The 22,365-nt window shown below is 49.6% G+C and overlaps 1 protein-coding gene across 8 annotated transcripts in view; it reads left to right on the top strand.

The window, feature by feature from the left end:
* Positions 1–17,183: 17,183 nt before the first annotated feature.
* The window catches only part of DLG5 (discs large MAGUK scaffold protein 5), a 189,964-nt gene continuing 184,782 nt past the window's right edge, over positions 17,184–22,365 (top strand). For 5 of the 8 annotated variants that reach the window (XM_089897745.1, XM_089897749.1, XM_089897747.1 and 2 more), the window contains exon 1: positions 17,185–17,794. In XM_089897745.1, coding sequence (XP_089753871.1) covers positions 17,491–17,794 — 304 coding nt within the window. In that variant the 5' untranslated portion in view covers positions 17,185–17,490. Of the gene's footprint in view, positions 17,795–22,365 lie in introns of all 8 variants that reach the window. The other 3 variants (XM_022590971.2, XM_089897746.1, XM_089897748.1) reach the window with 2 other exon arrangements.

The raw sequence follows: 22,365 nt of genomic DNA, 5'->3' as shown, positions 1-22,365 counted from the left end.
AAAACAATACAACAGGCCTAGAGGGCACCAAGCCTAAATCCAATTAGGTCAGGAAGCTCCAGGAGAGATTGCTTCAAGAAAATGAAATTGGAAGAACATCATCTAAAGGTATTGAGGGGAGATTTCAACAACTGGAAGAGTTTGGCATTGAGTACAAAGAATACTAAGTGAATTGGGGTGAGGGGGCATGGTTATTAACTCCAGGGAAAATAAAAACTTATGCATGAAAAGAAGAAATCATAGTACATCCCGTAGCTTATAGTGTAAACACATGGGAATAGTGTTTACCTGGAGGTAATAATGTAAACACTGACTGCTGCTCTAACCAAATTATTATATCGTTATATTGGGAGGATGGGGGCCAGGAGGGTGAGTGGGTTGTTGGAGTGGGGAAGACGATAATAAATAGTCCCTGAAACTGAAAAATCGTGAAGTAGTAATAAAACAATATTATCTAGGAAATTATGGCAGATGCCCAAAGAATGAGCCATAAAAATTGAAGGGGGAGGGCTTCCCTGGTGGCGCAGTGGTTGAGAGTCCGCCTGCCGATGCAGGGGACACGGGTTCGTGCCCCGGTCCGGGAAGATCCCACATGCCGCGGAGCAGCTGCGCCCGTGAGCCATGGCCGCTGAGCCTGCGCATCCGGAGGCTGTGCTCCGCAACGGGAGAGGCCACAACAGTGAGAGGCCCGCGTACCGTGAAAATAAAATAAAATAAAATTGAAAGGGGAGAGCTCTGATGAGGGAGAGGTTTTCATAAATTTTGCACCACTGTTTGACTCTTTGAGCTATATGTGAATGAATAACTTTAATAAAACTTAAAACTGTGCCCTGATTTCTATCTTAGGATGTACAAGCTGAGGCAGGCAGGCACAGGAAGCAATGGTAAAGAGATACAGACGAAGAATCCGGGATCCTAAAAGAAAACTTTAGCTGTAGACAGGGAAGGAAAGAGTACATACAGGTAAAAGGAACAGCAGTACTTCCAGAAACAAGCAGGCTCTGGCTAATATTGTGACCTCTGCAGACTCATCCAGCAAACTGGCACACAGAAGGTGACCTTTGAACTTGACCTTCCAGGAGGCAGCCATGTTCTCCAGGGCAGGTAGCACGGGAGGGAGGTCCCTGGAACGCAAAGCAGCCATGTCCCCACCCTTCCCTCTGCTCCTCTTCATCCTCTCCTCCTTCCTCCACCAGCCCCTGCTCAGGCCCCTCAGGAATCCTGCCTGGAGGTGACAACTTTGTGCTCAGACTTGCAGAGATCAAACTGACTGAAGGGATTAGGGTGCTCATCAGAGCCAGCAGACAAACCTGGCTTTGCTTTTGCGCCCCACTCCCGCCCCCCACATCCTCTGTCCCCAGTCATGGTCATGTTTGCAGTATCTAGGCAGACAGCTCAGCTGACCCACCTGTGCAGCTTCCCCAGACATTCCTCACCCAGACAGTGGTGCCAGGAGTGGACCTGCAGAGAAAGGGAAGGTATTAGGGGAGAATTAAGGTGAGGAAGTGACTCAGTCCAGCATAAGCCTGCAGGCATCCGGAGAGCTCTCACAAGGCAGTGTGGCCTTGCTTCAGCCTTCAAGTCGGCCTGGGAGTGTTGCTGAAATGTGACTCTCCCTGCCCCACTGAGCACTGAGGGTGGGAGGGGAAAGTTGGCTGGGCTCCTGTTCCCTTCCTCCACCCCCAGAGCAGGGGAGGGGGTGGGGTGGGGATGGGCTTGGGGGTCCTTGGATTTTGCATGCTGCATGCCCGCGAGTTTCTTTCTCCTGGATCTGTTTGCTTTATGCAGAGTGGAGCCAGGTTGGAGAGGTGACCCTACGGAGGGGCTGCACCTCCCCCACCCTCAAGGAGCTGCCCACCAAGGGGACCAAGGGTGGGCCTTTGGGGCTTGGTAGGCAGGAACCATCTCCTTGGGGCTCAGAGGAGAGCCCCAGGGAGTGTTCTGTAGAGAGTGCACGTGTCTTGAAGTCAATTCAAATTCAGGTTCTTGACCTTCGTCAAGACACTGGTATACTAGAGACTGTTTCCTCATCAAACAAACCCTGGTAGCCAAGACGACCCCATTAGTTTGTGGTGAAGTCACTCATTCATTCACTCCACAAACACTCTGATATGCCAGAATCTGTGCTCATTTAGCAAGAATTTAAAAAATAAACCACCTCACACCCATTAGAATGGCTCCCGTTTAAAAGAAATGTCAATTGACCCTTGAACAACGTGGGTTTGAACCGTGCGGGTCCACTTATATGCAAAAATTTTCAATGGTAAATACTACAGTTACTACACGGTCCATGGTTGGTTGAATCCGAGGATGCAGAGGAACCTGGGGTATGGAGGGCTGACTATAAATTACACAAGGATTAACCCTGTGTTGTTCAAGAGTCATTCTACTTCAATTAAAAATTATAAAAAGAAAAACCCAGAAAATAACACGTGTTGGCAAGGATGTGGAAATGTGGGAACCCTCGTTCACTGTTGGTGGGGATGGAAAATGATGCAGCCACTGTGGAAAACAGTATCAGGGTTCCTCAAAATATTACACAGAGAATTACCCTATGATCCAGCAATTCTGCTTCTGGGTATGTGCCCCAAAGAATTGAAAGCAAGATCTCAAAGAGATATTTGTACCCCCATGTTCAAAGCAACATTATTCACAATAACCAAGAGGTGGAAACAACCCAAGTGTCCATCAACAGATGACTGGATAAACAAAAGTGGTAAATACATACAGCAGAATATTATCCAGCTGTATAAAGAAGGCAATCCTGTCACATGCTACACCATGGATGAACCATGAGGACATTACACTGAGTGAAATAAGCCAATTACAAAGGGACAAATATGGTGTGATTCCACTTACATGATGTAGTGTACCTGGAGTAGCCAAATTCACAGAGACAGAATGTAGAATGGTGGTTGCCAGGGGCTGAGGGAAGAGGGGATTGGGAAGCTGTTCCTTAATGGGTGCAGTTTCAGTTTTGCAAGATGAAAAGAGTTCTGGAGATTGATTGCACACCGATGTGAATATACTTAACACTACGGAACTGTATACTTAATAATGATTAAGATGATAATTTTTGTTATGAACGTTTTAAGCACAATTAATAATAATTTTATTTTTTAATTTTAGAAAAGAGACACAATTCCTCCACTAACATATCTAGCTGGGTAGAGGGACAGGAGCACAGCCACACAACGTAACACCTGGCACGTAACAGGCGCCCAGAGACAATTTGTTGAACACTTGGTAGAAAGTGCTGTAAACAAGAATGAACGTATTATAGGGAAGCACACAGGAAGCAGCATTTCATTTTGCTTGGGGTGGGGAGGGGTGGGTTACGGAGGAAAGGACATTTGAGCTGCATTCTCAAATATTGGGTTTGACCAGACCAGAGAATTCTGGTTATCACATCAGTTTTAGGACTTCGGGGAAATTCCCTTTGAGCCTCAGTTTCCTCATGTGTAAAAAGGCAAAAATACCAACACTGTAAGGGTGAAGTGAGGATTAAATGAGAGAATGTATGTCAATAGACTAACGGTAACTGGCACATAACGCACACTCATTTAATGGTAACCTCTAGTATCACTGTTTTTATTGTTCTTATCATCATTATTGCCATTATTATATTTTGGCCATGTTGGACAATGGTTGTAAGTTAACGCTAAAAAGGTAGGTCAGGGTCAGATTATGAAGAGCCAAATAATCTGACGATTATTTGGGATGAGCCAAAAGTTCGGTCATATTTTTCTATCCATTAGAAGCCTTGGAAGACTTTCGAGGCAGAGATTTTCTGGGATGTTAAAAATGGATTTGCTTGCAGTTAAGTTTACATATTTACCTTATTTACCTAGGCTGGATGTGTGGGCTTCTAGGCCATCCCATCTGGGTTTCAACGCACTGTTTACGTGTCAAGGGGCTTTAAGTACCAGTTAATTAGGAGACGTCTGGGAGAAAAGCTCTAGCCTTAAAAAATCAGGAGGAGAGGACCCAGAGAGGAGAATGGCAAAATTCTAACTAGAGAAAAAAACGTACTTTGAAACTGACCATGTGGGCATTACAGTTTCCTAAATGAACAGATAGTATAACTTGCAATGTCTAAGAAAGTGGCCTTGTTAAATATGTATTTTACTCTCCAATATTTTGTGTTGGTGGTTATGTCCGTGTGTGTATGTTTGTGTGGTGAGGGAATTAGGCAGGTCTGCTTAGAAGTGCTCTTCTGAGCAAGGCCAGCCTATGGCAGAGATTGTCCTACAAATCCATTCTCTCTTCGTCCTTAATGATGGAACCCACAGCTTTCAGCTGGGCATATGGGCACCAAGAATAAAGACTATATATTTCCTAGTATCACTTGCAGTTAATTGTGTCCATGAGATTAAGTCTGGCCATTGGGAAATAAGAGGAAGTGGCTTGTGTGAATTTCTGAAAGTGTATTCAAAGAAAAGGGGTGAAACTTTCTTTTCCTTTCCTCCATTTTGTTGGCTAGAATCTAGATGTAATGGCTGGAACTCAAGCAGCCGTCTGGGAGTTTAAGCAGCTCAAGCCCTGTGCAGAGAGTGAAAGACGATGGAAGGAACCTACACCGTGGGGCACTACACCAGCCTGGTTAGCTGACTAGGGGTCTTCATTTATGTGGGAGAGGAACGCACTTCTATCCTGTTTAACCCACTGTTATTTTGGGGTTTCTGTCACTCACAGCAAGGCATAATCGTAAGTGTCATAGTAGCCAATAAACCTTGGGTTTATTCCCTTCAGTGGCCTCTGAACCATTTTTTGCCTTCAGCGTCCCCCAAACTCTCAGCCTGATGAAGCCAGGGAAGTTCAACTGGTGTTACAGGTCTGTTTTAAAGAGACTACCCTGGCCCACTGAGTGGAATGAGCTCCAGATGGGAATGCCTACACTTAGGTGCAACCATTTCAGAAAACAGGCATCACCTGGTAACGTTAAAAATCACATACCCCATGACTCAGCAATTCCTCTTAAATATATTAAAGAGATTTGCGCACGCATGCCATAGTACTGTAGGAGTTACATACAGCAGCGTTGTTAGTATCACCAAAGACTGGACACAATCCTACTGACCATCAACACAAGAATAGCCAAGTAAATGGGGAGGGGGGCTGTTTCTACTTTTTTTTTTTTTTTTTCCAGTACGTGGGCCTCTCACTGTGTGGCCTCTCCCGTTGTAGAGCACAGGCTCCGGACGCGCAGGCTCAGCGGCCATGGCTCACGGGCCCAGCCGCTCCACGGCGTGTGGGATCTTCCTGTACCGGGGCACGAACCCGTGTCCCCTGAATCGGCAGGCGGACTCTCAACCACTGCGCCACCAGGGAAGCCCCTGGGGGGGGGTGGTGTTTATACAATAGAATGGACTACATAGCAGTGAGGAGGAATGAACTACCACCGTAAGCAACAGCACAGGCAAAACTCCAAAAAATCATGTTGCACAAAAGGAGCACGCCACAGAAGAAAATGTGCAGGTGTAGAAAACTCAAAACCAGGTAACTCTAGACTATGTGTTGTCCAGTGGTATATGCATTCGTGGCTCAACTATAAAGAAAAGCAAGAAACTGGTTCACACCAGATTCAGGACAGAGGTTGGAGGAGGGGAAGAGGCGGTGCGGGGGGTGATGGTGGGGAACACAGGAGGCTCCTGGGATTCTGGCAAGGTTCTATTTCATAATTACCCTGGGGAGCTGGAGAGTGGGTGACGATGCGGGTGTTTGCTTTGGAATTATTAAAACTGTACACAATGCGTGTTCTGCCGTCTTCTGAATGTGGGAGAGACAGGAAGGGAGGAAGAGTTAAGGCTCTGTTTTGACAGTGCAGGGGAGAGAGGATGAATGCCTTTCCCCCTCTTCCTTCCCCGTCAGCAATAATGACTCATTCCACCACCATTTAGCACTTACTCCATTCTGCTTGAATTACTGTTAGCTGTTAACACGTCTGTCTCCCTCTGTCACTAATTTATTCATTCAGTTGACAATTACTGAAAGTCTCCAAAGTGTCAGCAGGAGGGAGGGGTGACAGGAGGGAGTTAACCAATAAAAATGAGCAAACCCGGCTTCTTTCCTCCCCGCAGCTTGGAGACTTTTCAGGGAGACAGACAAATCTCCAACAGCGTGGCCTCATTTGGTCCTGTGCCTTCGGGGTCTGGGTTCTGATAGAAGTGGCAGCACTGGAGCTGAGGGGGGTGACTATCTGAGGGCCAGAGGGGCCTGCCTGCAGCTCTGCAGGCTCTCTGCCCACCCAGCACAGCAGCAAGGTGCTCAGGGAGTGTCGGCTGGGGCCGGCATGCTAGTCAGCGGGCAACACAAGTGGCGACAACTACCCCTAGGAAGGGACTTCAGAGAGTCCTGGGTCTGGATTCACTGTTTCCCAGACTACAGATGAGATTCACCTGGGGTGGGGTTAAAAATTCAGCACTTCTGCCCTGGAGGGCCTGGACTTGCAGGTTCTGGGTGGGGTCCCAGGAAACTGGATGTCAAACTCACTTCTCTGGTGTCACATGTACTGCGTAGTGAAATGTACATTCTTCTCTCTTTTGAATGTAAGACGTGTTTCCTCATTTGGGAGGCCCTGAAGTGATTGGTGGGGTGACTAGCAGGGCAGCCTTGTCATTCCCAGAAAAGCGCTAGACCTGAGGTGGACAGGGTCTTCATTTCTGTCCTCCTGGTATTTCTCTTGGGTTAACAAATGTTTATGGAGCCAAAATTAATAAATGAGAGAGAACCCAGCATTTCTCTGAAATGTAAATGAATCTTGCTCCCAACTTTGGAACACCCCAAAGATTCTTCTGTGAGCATCTGTGTCCATCTGAAAACATTCAGAGGCAGTACAGCAAGGTGGTGCAGGGTTTACCTCCAGACCTGGGCCCTCATTGCTGCTCTCGTACTTGGTACTTGTGCGACCTTGGGCGCATCATTTGACTGCTCTGTGACTCAGTTTCCCCATTTGTGGTACATACTTCAGAGGGTTGTTCTGAGGATTAACACAGCCCATACAGAATGGTAACGATTACTATTGTGTTTTTCTGGCTTTTGTCTTGCGGTGAGAAGGTGGGGCTAGCCTCGGGTGGAGCCAACCTCAGGAAAGAAGGAATTCATCTGGAGCCAGCTGGCCTCCCGGAATAAAACAGGCTCTTGGAGAGGCTGGGTGGAGCACCCTGAAACCTAGGAGGAAAAACTCCCTGCAGAGGGCAGAGCTGTGTGTACAGGCCACGACTGGCCTTCCCTAGTTGGGAAGCTTCTGTGGCTCCTGGTAACTCACTACTGGGCGGCTTTTTGCCCTCTTTAGGCAGCTTCAGTTTCACCATAGGTATAAGCTGACACCCGTGGGGTTCCCGAACGGGCTCACGTGCTTGCTGTTGGAGTCTGGAAGTCAGAGGGGAGAAACTGAAGACCGAGACTGGTTTTTCAGAGACCTCCAGAGGAGAGGGCTTCAGGTAAGCAGGCACTTTTCCCACCTGGGCTTCAGGTTCTTCCCTTGAGAACAATGAAGGAACTGGACGTGTCGATGCACACACATATGCACAGAACAAGAGGGGAGTGGGTTATGTGGCTGCTGAATTGAGATGAGAGGTGACCCAGGGAGTGGGGGCCTTATCAGGAGGCTTCCCCACTATCTAAGGCAGTTTCCTCCCAAAAGATTCATGCCCCAAATTAGTATCCTATTTTTACAAGTATGAAAACGGAGTCACAAAGCAATTCAATAATTAGGAGTTGTGGAAACACATGAAGATAACTCAAATGAGAATAAGCAAATGCTATCTACTCTGAGTTTGATGTAACAAGTGAGTTGGCCACCATTGCTTGCTTTTGGTGTGTAGAGAAGGGGTAAAATTTTATAGTGGAAAAAGGGGAAGACTCCAGGTATGCTCTGACTGGAAGCTGTTGGCATGGGGCGGATTAACTAGAAGTAGACATCCTACATGATTGGTTAGGGGGGCATATTTGGCTTGCTCCAGTTGGTCCTAAGTTGTAACTAGATGCAGAATTAGGGAAGCTGTCAGTTATTAAGTCCTGGCTGTTTGAGGCCCATTGCTACAGGGGTTGTTGTTTAGTTTCTGCAGACAGATTGGCTGGTTTTCTAAACTGGTGGCTTCAGATTGTGGGTCAGAGTTCTATTTTTATATATGGTTTGGCCATTGTCCATTTGTATACTCAGTCTCTCAGAGGTCTCCATGGCCTTGCACTTAAGCAGCTACCTGTGCCGTGACCTGTTGCCACCAGTGCAGGAACGCGTTGTGTGACTATGCCTGCCTAAACAAGGCCGCCTATGGAGGGCTTTCCCACCAAGGAACAACTCATAAAACTGCACAGAGCTGGTGGTTCCCAGCTGGAAACTGAAGGCCAGTGTTCCATCCCTTCTAACATGCTGTTTCTGGCATGGGTTCATTCTCACCACCTCCAAGAGTCTTACCGGGCCATGGGTCCATTTGCATCTGATTTACATGTGTCTGCAGACAGGACAGCTGTTGATTTCTAGCTTATTCTGCAGCAGCTGGATTTCATTCCTCTGAAGGCAAGGTAGTTTTTTTAAAAATAATTTTACTGAAGTATAGTTGATTATGTTGTGTTTAATTTCCTCTGTACAGCAAAGTGATTCAGTTACATATATTCTTTTTCATGTTCTTTTCCATTATGGTTTATCACAGGATTTTTGTTTTGTTTTCTTTTTTTTTTAAATAAATTATTTTTGGCTGTATTGGGTCTTTGTTGCTGCACGCCGGCTTTCTGTAGTTGCAGCGAGCGGGGGCTACTCTTCGTTGCAGTGAGCGGGCCTCTCATTACGGTGGCTTCTCTTGTTGTGAAGCATGGGCTCTGGGTGAACTGGCTTCAGTAGTTGTGGCTTCAGTAGTTGTGGCTCACGGGCTCGAGTGCAGGCTCAGTAGTTGTGGTGCATGGGCTTAGTTGGTCTGCGGCATGTGGAATCTTCCTGGAGCAGGGTTCGAACCCGTGTCCCCTGCATTGGCACGCGGATTCTTTTTTTTTTTTAATTATTTATTTATTATTTTTTTTTGGCTGCATTGGGTCTTTGTTGCTGCGCGCGGGCTTTCCCTAGTTGTGGCGAACAGTGGCTACTCTTCTTTGCGGTGCACAGGCTTCTCATTGCGGTGGCTTCTCGTTGCGGAGCATGGGCTCTAGGTGTGCGGGCTTCAGTCATTGTGGCACATGGGCTCAGTAGTTGTGGCTCACGGGCTCCAGAGCACACGCAGGCTCAGTATTTGTGGTGCACGGGCTTAGTCGCTCCACAGCATGTGGGATCTTCCTGGACCAGGGCTCAAACCCGTGTCCCCTGCATTGGCAGGCGGATTCCTAACCACTGCACCACCAGGGAAGTCCCTATCACAGGATATTGAATATAGTTTCCTGTTCTATACAGTAGGACCTTGTTGTTTATCCATCCTATATATACTAGTTTGCATCTGCTAATCCCAAACTCCCAACTTCCCTCCCCTTGGAAACCACAAGTCTGTTTTCTATGTCTGTGAGTCTCTTTCTGTTTCGTAGATATGTTCATCTGTATTGTATTTTAGGTTCCATACATGAGTGATGGTATTTGTCTTTCTCTTTCTGACTTACTTCACTTAGTATGATAATCGCTAGGTCTACCCATGTTGCTGCAAATGGCATCACTTCATTCTTTTTTATGGCTGAGTAATATTCCATTGTATATATGTACCACATCTTCTTTATCCATTCATCTGTCAATGGACATTTAGGTTGTTTCCATGTCTTGGCTATTGTAAATAGTGCTGCTATGAACATAGGGGTGCATGTATCTTTTTGAATTATAGTTTTGTCTGAGTATATGCGCAGAAGTGGGATTGCTGGATCATATGGTAACTCTATTTTTATTTTTCTGAGGAACCTCCATACTGTTTTCCATAGTGGCTGCACCAACTTACATTCCCACCAACAGTGTAGGCTACTGTGTTGGCTATTGTAAACAGTGCTGCTATGAACATAGGGGTGCATGTATTTTTTTGAATTATACTTTTGTCTGGGTATATGCCCAGGAGTGGGATTGCAGGATCATATGGCAACTCTATTTTCAGTTTTTTGAGGACCCTCTATACTGTTTTTCATAGTGGCTATACCAATTTACATGCTGGCAGGGGTGGTTTTCATGCACTGTCAAAAGCTCTTCTGAGGCTTCTCAGCCACTCTCTGACCCTAGAGGTTCTCTCTCCTGCAAGATGGCAGACACACACAGCTAGGAGGGCTAGGAGGGGCCTTAGGTCCCTCGTCTGTAACACAGAGCTGATCGTAGTACTCACTGCCCATAGGTGTAATGGAGAGGAATTGGGGACTGCAGGAGAAGCCTTCAGTATAGTGCCTGGTGTGTACTTAGCACTCAGAAAAGGCGAACAGTCATAGTTTTCTCTTTGACTGGGGTTGTAGTAACCCCAGAGACACTGGGCCTCTCAGACTACAGTCTCTGGTCTAGACCAGAAAGATGGAGGTGCTCCATTAGGGAGTTCCTGAGTGTGACGCTGGGCACCAGGAGCAGATGGGATCCTTTCTAAGGCTCTTAAATGTTTTGAATCTCTGATCTCACTCAGAATTTTGCCCTCTTCTGGTACTCTGGGCAAGCTTTATCACTAAGTATGAGCCTCTCTCAGATGTCTTATTTTAAAATCTTAGGGCATGGGACTTCCCTGGTGGCACAGTGGTTAAGAATCCGCCTGCCAATGCAGGGGGCACGGGTTCGATCCCTGGTACAGGAAGACCCCACATACCGCGGAGCAACTAAGCCAGTGCGCCACAACTACTGAGCCTGTGCTCTAGAGCCCGCGTGTCACAACTACTGAGCCCGCGTGCCACAACTACTGAAGCCCACACGCCTAGAGCCCATGCTCCACAACAAGAGAAGCCACCACAATGAGAATCCCACGCACCGCAACGAAGAGTAGCCCCCGCTCACGGAAACTAGAGAAAGCCTGCATGCAGCAACGAAGACCCAACACAGCCAAAAATAAAAATAAATAAATACATTTAGTAAAAAAAAAAAAAAAAATCTTAGGGCACTTGCCTCTGAGCTATTCCTGAACTAAGAACAAAAACAGTCTGGATGAAAAATGTCTTCATTATTTGAGAAGCTACCAAGAGCCAAGCTTAAGCCGATTTTTTCTAAACAGGTGTAGTTCATTTCATTGTCATAGCGTCCTAAAGAGTTGTGTGAAAAGTGGCATTTTCACAAACATTTCCATTTCCAGCATCCTGGGGGAGTTCATTCTTTTAAGGAACTCTCTAAGGAAATCCTTTTAAATGTCACATCTCGGATGTTGGGCCACCTGCAATTTCCAGGGTGCAACAGCGAAAGGATCCTAGGAAGGCTTGCTTCTCCACTCACACACATCCAAGTGTTGGTACTAGCGCAGTTTGTCCTCACAGACACCCACACTCATGCTGAAACAGCCCTACTCCTGCCCACAACACCCTCACCCTTGTTGTGCATGTGTGCACACGCAAGCTCTCATGTGCACACACTCACTCTTGAAGGCAATCTTGTTTGCCGCCAAAGGAGCCACACACGGGGAGCAGACACCAGGATCTGTTTCTTCTCCAGGGGGCAGCTGCTGCTTAAAGCCCAGGGTCAAGACGTAAAGCCCAGGGTCAAGAGGCCCCTGGGGCCCCAGCTCACTCAGCCTGCAGAGGAGGCCCAGTTTCTAGGTATTTTCCTTTGAAAGCTTTCCCTCCCATTGCTGATGGAGAACTGGGTTCTGTTTTCCAAAGATACCATAAATAATTACTCCCAAAGCAAGTCCTGGAGGAGGAGTAGGTTTCCATCGGTTCATACAACAGGGTTTTTTGGGTGCCTATCACGTGGCAGGCACTCTGGCAGGAACTGGGGGTTCAACAATGAACAGTTGATATTGTTTCTGTCCCTGAAGAGCTCATAGTCTTTGAGGATTGTTAGTCTTCTACTGCTGCCATAATAACATTTCCACAAACTTAGAGCTTTAAAACAACCTGCATTTAAGATCTCACAGCTCTGTAGGTCCGAGGTCCAGATGGCTGGACTGGTTTTCCCCACTCAGGGTCTTGCCAGGGTAAAATCAAGGTGTCGGCCGCCTGGGCTCTAATCGGGAGGCTGTGGAAGAATCCAGGCAATTCAGATTGTTGGCAGAATCCAGTTCCTTGCTGTTGCAGGACTGCAGCCCCTTTTACTTTTCTAGCTGTTGGCTAGGGACTGCCTTTTGCTCCTTAGACCTTCTCTCTGCCCCCTTTGCATGTGGACTCCTACATCTCAGCTGGCAGTGGCACGTCAAATCCTTCTTGTGCTTGGATATCTCTCCAACTTCCCCTTCTCTTGCCTCCAGGCTGAGAAAATCCTCTGCTTTGAACGGTTTGTGTGATTAGATTGGGCCCACCTGGATAATCTAGGCGGCGATCCCCATTTCAAAGTCTGTAACTCTAATCACATCTGCACAGTCCCTTTAGCCATGTAGCATAACACATTTCATATTCAGAGCTTCTGGGGACTAGGGCATGGACATCTTTGCGAGGGTGCATTCTGTGTACCAAAGGGATAGAGAGAAGTAAACTGGCAACTTTAGGAATACACACTGATAAATGTTAATAAAGGGGAGGTAAAACGTTGCAGTGATAGCTAGGAGCAGAGGTATCTAGCCCTTTTGAGAGGAGGTCAGGAAGGCATGTCTAGCTTCCTAAAGCAGGTAGTTGAAATGTGAAGTTGAAATGTGAAGAATGGGCTCTGTATCAAAGGGTTAAGGCTCCCGGCAGGATTGTGCTTGCAGAAACTGGGAGGGGGCCATGACCTCCCTCAAGGCTACACTAAGCTGGGGAAAGTATTTCTGAGCAGAGGCATCTTTAGTTGGGTCTGGTGGGCCAAGCTTGTAGCAGGGCAGGGCAAGGCAGGAAAGGGTGGGGGTCCTGCTGCTTAGCCCCCCAGGGGTAGAGGCTTTGCCTGGAGCTCCCCGCCTGTCCCCCATGTGCAGGTGTGAACCTCTCTCACGTTGCTTCTGATGCTGGTCCTTTTTCAGATGCTCCCCTTCCCCATCTTTCCATTTTTAGCAGGTATTTTTGTGAAGCAGGGCTTCAGTGCAAAACTCTTTTGTTCATTCATTCATTCATTATGTTTGCTTCTTAATTAAAAAGTATCTGTTGAGCACCTACCACATGCCAGGCGTTGTGGGAGGGGAATACAGCAGAGAACAACATAGAAGGGGCCCCTGCCCTTACCTGTTGTCTGAATACAAGTGAAATAGAAGTCTTTCAGCTGGAGCCCGCACCATTCTTTCAGGAGCCTAGAAACATCTGTCGAAAACCAGTTGCTACATGCTACGGGGAGTCTTTCCTCTCAGATGGATGAGACAGTGGAAGCCAAAAGAACAGTGACACCTGCCATTGATAGAGCACTAACTCCTCTGATATTATTCTTGATGATAATATCCCTATTTTACAGACAAGGAAACAGACACAGAAAGGTTTACCCAACGTTACCCAGCTAATAAGGGGCAAAGCTGTTATTTAAATCAGGCATTCTGACTGCAGCAGTTGCTCAAGCACTACATTATGAGGTTTATATGCCTGCCATATACTGGGCATTGAGCGAGGGCTTTGTATAAATCCTGTCACTGAATCCTCCTAGTAACCCCACCAAAGGGTGATGTTTATTCCCAGTGTTGAGATGCAGAAATGGAGGCTCAGAAAAGTTAAGTAACTAGCCCAGGGATACGCAGGGAGTGAGTGTCAGCATTGGGATCTGAGCTCATGTCTGTCCTGCTCCAAAGTGATTACCCTTTAAAAGGGAGGGAGTGTGGGCAGAGAAGAGGAGTGAAGAGCCACTGTGGAGAGGAAGGAGCCAGTGGGGGAGAGAGAAGATGTTCTCAGGGTGGGGTGAAGCAGAGCAGGGTGGAAGACGCTGGAGGAGGTGTGAAGGAAAGGCCTTGGGCTGGCAACAGGAGGTTTAAGGGAGGGGAAAGCAGTTTTCTAGGGGGAGTTGTTTTCAGAAGGCAGATTGCAAAGCACCAACCACGGGCTATGAGGTCCATGAGCATCTGGAGGTTCTGGTGCCAGGCACTGGTTCTTTCCTGAGGACATGAGAGAGGGAAAGGGGGCCTTTGAGAATGGGGAGATGCAGGCCTGTTTTTTGGCAAAGGGGAGGGAGGCCATGTGTGCAAAGATTCTATCCATAGGACGGAGGGCTGTTCTGAAGGTGGAGAGGTGCTCTTTCTCTAAGATCAGAAGGAGGAAAGGTACATAAATCTACAGAGAAATTCTTAGGCAGTAGAAGAGTGAGGTGACAGGGTGATTTGTAAAATGGGGACACCCGTCTTTGTCCATTGTGATGAGACTGTATTAGTTTCCTGGGGCTGCCATAACAAATTACCACAAACTGGGGCAGCTTAAAATGACAGAAACCTACTAGCTCACAGTTCTGGAGGCTGGAAGTCAGAAATTAGGGTGTTGGCAGAATTGGTTCCTTCTGGGAGGCTCTGAGGGAGAGTCTCTTCCAGGCCTCTTTCCCCAGCTTCTGGAGGTTGTTGGCAGTCCTTGGCGTTTCCTGGCTTGTAGATGCATCATTCCAACTTCTGTGCCTGTCTTCACATGGTAGTCTCCCCTGTGTGTGTGTCTGTGTCCAAATTCCCCTCTTCTGTAAGAACACCAGATGTTGGATTAGGGCCCACCTAATCCAATATGACCTTGTTTTAATTTGATTGCATCTGCAAAGAACTTATTTCCAAATCAGGTCACGTTCACAGGTGCTGGGAGTCAGGGCTTGAACGTATCTTTTGGCAGGGACACAATTCAACGTAGAACAGGGCACAAGGGAGATAGTATGAGAAAAGGTGCCCTGAAGGATATAAAATGGTACAGAAACACAAGGTCGTATCAAGGTCACTGGCTAAAGGGCACTTAAGGTCGAATATGTTTATAAAGTAAACAATTTCCTCCAGAATTTATGTTTTGCATAAAACCCCAGAGTTTCCAATAAAGGGTTTGCTGAAAGTAGTCATCTATCAATGTGCAGCCCCTGAGAGAAAGCACTCTTAGCAAATGGACTTCCTCACTGCTTCCCGGGAAGGCTTCCCTGGGCAAAACATCCATGCTCCCCACCACTCTTTTAGGGGTCACTGGGAGATGACGCGTTCCTCCTGCCCTCTCCTATCTCAGGCACCATTTGGACCTAGGAGTTAGTCACAATTTGTTCTAACTACAAACCAAATTAGTCTCCAACTTCTCTTCCGTTCCACCTTCCTCCCACCCCTAGATTTCTAGTTAATCCAGTTAAGAACAGAGGTCCAAGTGCGTACTGAAGAGCGGATGCTTTTGTAGGTGATTTAGGATGTAGGGGAACAGGTGGCCAGAAGGGGGAACCATCTCTCAGGGGCAGGAGTGGGAGGGACAGCAAGGGAGCCTATCTAGACCCCTGGCCCTTTGCAATAGCCAGCCTTCCCCTCCCCTAGAACCTCCCTCAGCCATAGAAGCCCAAACTACCTAAGCAGGGAGATCTCTGAAAAAAGTTGAGTTCCACCATTTTGGAGTCCATTTTGGGTCATGGAGGCCTTAAAGAATTTGACTAAAGCTATGGACTTCCATCCCAGAAAAATACATACATGTCTACAGAAAAGTGCAGATAATTTCAAAAGCTTCACTGACACCCTCGAGCTTATTCATAACCCCTGGTGGAATACACTCTCCCCACCCTATTTTCCTGAGGAGAAAACTGAGAACAGCCAGGGTAATTGATTTGTTCCCACATTGTGTAGCTATTTAAAGGGAAATCCAAACTGAAGTGCAAACTGCTACTTTTGTTCTAACCACTATATATAGAGTTTGTTTCCACTAAATAAAAAAAAAGACTCCTCCCCTTACAGAAGCAGACTCCAAGAAAACTGCTTTAGGGGGGAGGACTGGAAGTTGTGGAGTAGGAGTGACAGCAGAAAAAGCACCTGTGGTCCCCAGTGTTTGTAATTGAGCATCATTCAATGGAACACAGACATTTGCAATGGCCTTGGGATTTCCACTCTACACTGGCGAGGTGGGGTTATTGGGAGTCATCAGCTGGGATTCCAGCTTTTAAGGACCTCCTCCTGCAGTCAGGAGGTAAGTGGCTATGTGTCCACAAAGGGCTACAATGGAAGGCAGGAGGCATTCTTGGACTTGGAGCCCAACTGTAGATCCTCATTGAGGGTATCAGGGGAGCAAGGCCATTGATTTACCTTCTCCTGAGACTAGAATCTGGGATGGCATCTAGGGAGGAGAGCACTTCTCTTGCCAAAAAGATGAACTGGCTCCACTGCAGACCCCACGGCTCTCTTCCTCCTCCAGTAACACATCCCCTCCCCCTCTCCCCAACATCCAAGCCTCTTTAGACACTGGGAACCAACCCATCTAAAGTGAGGGTGAGGGGAAAGATCCTGATTAATCGAGTCTCGGGATTATACTGGGACATTTTCTATATAATAGCTCCTTGGAGTGGGGAAATCTCACAGATTTGGGGGAGGTCTAAATTTGGAGATGGCCAAGTTTAGGGGACGTCCTCCCTATTGTCTCCAGGCCTGATTTTGGAGTTCTCAGATTAGAAGACCCTGGATGGGGGCGGGGCAGGGTTTTGTTTGAGAGGGTCTCCAATAGCTCGGGGTCTGGCCGTGTGCCTGGCCGAGGGTGCTGGGGTGTGGGCTGCTTCCCGCGAGGCCCCTGACTCCGAATCCCCCACCGCCGGTTCCGCCTGGGCCTCGGAGACCCGGAGAGCCAGCGCGCGCGATGTCCCCGCCTCCGAGGCGGGCCCGGGGCGGGGAGGTGGGGACCCCTCCCCTTTGCCCATCCCCTCGGGGCCGGCCGCCCGGGCGCTTGAAAGGCCGGCCGGGGGAAGGGAGGGGAGAGAGAGGAGAGGAGAGGAGGGCGGAGGGACAGACCGGCGGCGGCGACGCCGGGGCGCGGGCAAGGCGGAGCCGGCGGCGGCCGCGGGGCCCCAGTGAGCCGAGCTGGGGCGAGGCGGCTCCCGAGCCGTCGGGGGGCCTGGCGAAGACGGCCGGGCCACTTTCCTTTCCGAGTTGTAATCGTGTTCGGGGGGCGGCGCCGGGGCCGGCGTTTCGGGGAGAGTTTTCTCGCGGGGCGGGCGGGGGAGCGGCGCGCGCCGAGGGGGAGGGGAGGGGGAGCATGCCCGGCTGGAGCCGGGCCTCGGGGCGCGCCCCGGCCGCCGTCCCCACCTCCGCCTCCTCCTTCTCCTCCTCCGTCTCCTCCTCCTCCTCCTCTTCAGTCCCGCCGCCGCCGCAGCCAACATGGCTGCGCTACTGAGCCCGGGAGGCGGCCGCTGCTGAGCGCAGCTCGCCGCCCGGGCCCCCAGCCCGCCCAGGCCCCGGCCCATGGCCCCCGCGGCCTCGCGGCCCCCGGCGCTCTAGGGCTGCCGCCACCGCTCGCCGCCCCGAGGCGCCCGGGGCCCGTCGCCACCCGCCTGCGCGCCCGCCGGCCTCCGGGAGTCCGGTAGCCGTCCGGCGGGGCGGGGCGGCCGCCACCATGGAGCCCCAGCGCCGGGAGCTGCTCGCCCAGTGTCAGCAGAGCCTGGCCCAGGCCATGACAGAGGTGGAGGCGGTGCTCGGGCTGCTCGAGGCCGCAGGAGCGCTGAGCCCCGGCGAGCGGCGGCAGCTGGACGAGGAGGCGGGAGGCGCTAAGGCGGAGCTGCTGCTCAAGCTGCTCCTGGCCAAGGAGCGGGACCACTTCCAGGACCTGCGGGCGGCGCTGGAGAAGACGCAGCCTCACCTGCTGCCCATTCTCTACCTGAACGGCGTCGTCGGGCCGCCGCAGCCCGCCGAGGGCGCCGGTGAGTGTGAGACCCCCACCCGACCTCTCGGATCCACCTTCCACAACTTCTCTCTCCGGTTCTCCGAGGGGGAAGTCGCGAGGGCCATTCATCTACCTGGCGCCTGCCGCGAGGAGAACCAACCTTCCTTCAGCCTGCCTGGGGAGGGCCCGATGCGCGGACCCCCACTTCACACCTCCTCCCCCAATCCCACCATTGCTGTGAACAATGCCCCGCACTGCAGGCCTTGATCCTCCAGGTACCGCGGCAGCGGGGCCCTCCCGAGACCGCCAGGTCTAGCCGCGGGGCGATCTCGGAGGGATGTTCGTCAGTCCCTTTTCTAAGACTCTTAACCATCCACCAGTCGTTTGAGAGCCTCTGCTAGCCTTCAATCAGTGATAAGGTCTAGAAGAATAGAACCTGGGCTCAGGGCCGGTACTTCTGAATTTTGGTCCCTGGCACCCTGTTTCAGGACCACTGGTGCCTTTTCACTTTTTGATTTTCTCAGCTCCCTCTGCCCAAAGCTCTGTCTGTTTGTTCGCCCAGGCTTGTGGTTGATTATGCACAATGCCTGCTAGGTTTCTTTGGCAACTGTGGGCCGGGAAAAGTTGGGGAAGTTGCATTGCACCATGGGAAAATCCTGGTAGTAGCTGCTGGGGCTCAGTTCCCTCCCTAAGGGTGCCGAGCTGCCTGAGGAGGGAAGGCTGGTGATGGGTTCCCTTGGGTGTTGGTGATGGATTTGTGAGTATTCGTGTGTGTGTGTGTGTGTGTGGGGGGTTACTGCTGGGAGTTTGTGGCAAGTGGTAGGCTTGGTGTGGCCTGGTTGGGGAGTGTGGAAAGCCAGGCTTTTAGACAAGGAAGCTGAAGAAGAAGGCATAGGACTGAGGAAGGAAGAGGCAGCATTTATTGGGCACCTACTGTTGTGGCAGGCACTCTGCTGTATCACGTTCGTTTACCACTCTCTGTGCTATTATTCCTACTTTGCCAGAGAGAAAACTCCAGCTTGGAGTGGTTCAATTGCTCAAAGTATTGGGCACCAGGAGTTTTCAATTATGACCCATTGTTTTATTTAACCCATTTGGAACCAGGAAGCAACAAGTGCTGCTTTTCTATGTCTTGTCCGTGTTTTAAAAGTGAACAGAGAGGGCTGATGAACTGCCTTTAACAACTTGTAGGCCACAGGCTGATGAAACGTGTTTATTTGGCCGTTAAAAGCCTCACTTATTAAGGAGATGATTTTATAAGCTCTTCCTGGTAACAGCTCCATTGGATATTGGCCACCTTTTTTTGGTAGTGAAGGCAACTGGCATACAGAGAGACTAAGCTGCTGGCCACACAGCATATCATTTCATTGATGGGCCTTCTGCCTCCACTTTGGGTTTCTGACCCTTCAGCATTTCTGTTCCTCAAACCTACGCTGTCCTCCAGTTATGATCGTGTCTGAGTTGCTGGGCAGCCCAGTCCTCTCCTGGGATGATGCTAAGAGCTGTCAGATGTGGCCTTGAGGATAAGGTCAGAGGGAAATCTCTTCGGGGTAACTTTTTTTTCTTCTTAGTTGCCTTTTTGTCTACCTAGCTCTCTGTGCTTGAAGGAGGAGGTTGATCAAGGAAGCGCAGAAGTTGAGTGCAGACTTAAGTCTTCAATGGGATGTGTTTGAATCAGCGCTAGCTTTAATCTCTGGAATAGATAGATGAATTGCCATTAATTAGGTCCCTCCCTTTTCCATGCTTGGTAGAGAAGGTGGGGCCTCACAGAGCTGAAGTTCTGGAAGCTGCTCCTGACATCTAAGGAAAAGATGAAATAGGGTTTGGATTTTATCCTCAAGGGCAGGATTTCAAACCCTAGTTTTACCACAATGCAGAGCTGTGTAGGTTTTCAAGGGAAGTTAAGTTCGTTTTAGTTAATACTTTAGGAAAAAAGTAGGATAGAATTTGGTCTGGCAAGATGCCATGTAGAGCTTCTGGGGATGAGGGGGTGACACGGTGTGCAAGGAAACCACAGAGCATTGGGATCTTTTAAAGGATGAATTACTGTGCAGTGGTTGCCAGCTTTTTTTCTGTTAGCCAGGGAGCCCCTTTTATGGCACAAAGCTCAGTGACTAAAAGGACTGCTCAGGTTGAAGGAATGGAAGCACCCGTTTCATCCCTGAGGAGCCGAAGTCAGGGAAACTCAGCCCTGTGTCCTGGTCTGTGCTCTCCCAGCAGGTTCCACTCCGCACACAGGTGCACACCTCTGCCTGTAAGTCAGCCTTAGTGCAAGCATCTTGTGGGAGCCCCAGAGAGGAACCGGTTGGCTTCCTAAGGATCCGTAGTCTCAAGGGGAGGCCCCTTGGTCACTGTTTCTACATCGGAGGTGCTGCCATCACCCAGTCAGGGGCTCCTTTGACGGATCCCGCATCGCATGTGGGCGCCTGGTCTAGAGTGCCCGTCCCGCGGCTGGCACTCGTGTACTGTGCGAGTTTGTTGTGCCGCACGCGGATGATGTCTGGCCGCTCCCCACATGGGGCCTGGAACGGGGCGGAAACTGGCCTAGGCGGTACGGGGCAGCAAGCAGACCAAGCTCATCTGCTCTGCTCAGGCTCAGTTAGAGCCCCAGACATTTACAACTCACCATGCTCAGGCCTGGGGTATGAAGGTGAGTAAGAAGACACAGTTGTTTTATTCTGGGGGCAGGGGGACTTCTCTACCAGAATTGATAGTACGTTGCTATTGAGCCTTTCTCTCTTATTGCATACTTGAATACCTCACTTAGTTCTGTGGCACCTTGTGCCTTTTCTGCGTGACGCTGGGTTCCATTCCCGCCCTCTGTGAGGCCTGAGGACAGGCCAGGAGCTGCAGGGCAGAGAGGAGCTGGAGTCAGGCGAAGTGCAGTGCTCCTGATTCCATCTTGGGGGTGGTTTTTCCTCTTACCTGGTTTGGCCCTCCCATTACAGTTTTAGGCCGTTTCCTGCATTGGGGAACTCTGGAATTTTGTAGCCTTTCCTTGTCCCAGTACATGCATCTGTAGGGAAGGAGTGAGCCGCTTTGTCCCCACTGGTGGTAGAGAGAGGAGAGAGCCGTTCTCCTCTGACTGGCTCAGGCCTCTCGAGTTTCTTCCATGGTAGTACCAGGATCTTGTTTGTTCACTCGGAACCCACGAGGTCCTTTGTTGTTTCTCTTTGATTCAGTTGCTGACATCTGCGTTTTCTCACTTGCAGCTCCTCAACCGCCTGCCCCTGGAGTGAGGGGCCCCTTCCTGGCGCTGAGCCTCAGCGTCCTCATCTGTGAGATGGGGCTGGGGGTGCTGCATGGCCTGTCTCAGCCACTGGGAGGCAAAATGAGATTGGGGAGGACTGAGGTGCCTGGTCCTGTTCTTGGTGCACGTGGGGCCGGGGTGCATAGGATGTAATTCCAGCCTGCAGCTTGCTGCCTAGTTGGGGGAATGGGACACTCAGGAGAGTGACATTATGAGACAGATCAATTGAGTGATACAAATACAAACAGGCTTTTTCCTCCTTTTGAAGATCTACTACATGCTTTCCGCAAATACTCTCATCCACCCCTAGTGGCTCTAATTACCATCTAAGTGTGGAGGGCTCCCCAAACTGTTTTCACAACAGGCCTCTTTCGTGGAGCAGAAGTGGCAGAACATGGTGACTGCCGGTGGCACTCTCTACTGTGTGCTCAGAGCTGAATTTCTCCTCCTCGTCCCCTCCGTGCCTCCTCTTTAGTTTCCTGGAGAGCTGGCTGACTTGGCTTCGCTACAGTTAAGAGGATGGAGACAGTAGTGTTTGCTGGAGAAGCCAAGGAAGGCTTCGAGGAGGGACTGGGGCTTGAGCTGGGTGTTGAAGGGGTACTCTGAGTGTGCAGAGGAAAAGGAGGATGTTCTGGGTGGGAGACGCAAGAACAAACTCCTAGCTATGAGAGGAGCAGTGTGTTTTCAGGTTGCAGAAATTAGACCAGCCTGAGTGAGCAGGGCATTGGCTCTGGGTGGGTGGAGATGCAGAGGTAATCTGAAGGACCATGATGGCTAGGCGGAGCAAGGGGTTTATACACCACCTGGGGCTGAACTTGTCAGAAGTTAAAGCTGGAGGAATTTTAAAAAAAGAATAACCCCAGGCGTTTCCAGTGGGATGAGTGCAGTTGGCTGCTGATTGTCAGGTGTGGATTATCTATTATTCATTAGAGGTTACCTGGGCCTTTTGTTCTCTCCCTACTCTCTTCAGGTACCAGCCACCTTTTCTTCATCCACTCTGTCCTTGATGGTCATAAGTAAAAGCTCCAACCACTGTGGTTTTTCTTTTGGTTCTGTTAATTGTGTTGAGAAGGAAGTAGTGGAGGAACTTGAAAGTGATGGTTGAAAAGAGGTTTCTAAGAGAAAGGCAGATTTTGTTTATCCCTCTGTGTATTAGTTCAGGCACCCTTATTGCAGGTGACAGAAACTTAGCGCAAACTGAATTAGGCAGAAAAGAGAAATTTATTGTATAATATTCCAAAACCTTGGGATGAATTGGAGTAACTGGCCTTGGGGTGATTGATCCTGAATGCCGCGGGCTTTTCCCGTGGGCCTGGAACATGACCTCAGGCCCCTCTTGGCTTCATCTCCACAGCCCC

This window comes from Delphinapterus leucas, chromosome 16, assembly GCF_059928025.1.
Source record: "Delphinapterus leucas isolate spDelLeu-1000000601 "Yukka" chromosome 16, BTC_Dleu_Yukka2, whole genome shotgun sequence".
In the NCBI taxonomy this organism is placed as follows: domain Eukaryota; kingdom Metazoa; phylum Chordata; class Mammalia; order Artiodactyla; family Monodontidae; genus Delphinapterus; species Delphinapterus leucas.
The sequence above is the reverse complement of the archived record's forward strand: the minus strand, read 5'-3'. Positions and strand labels throughout refer to the sequence as shown.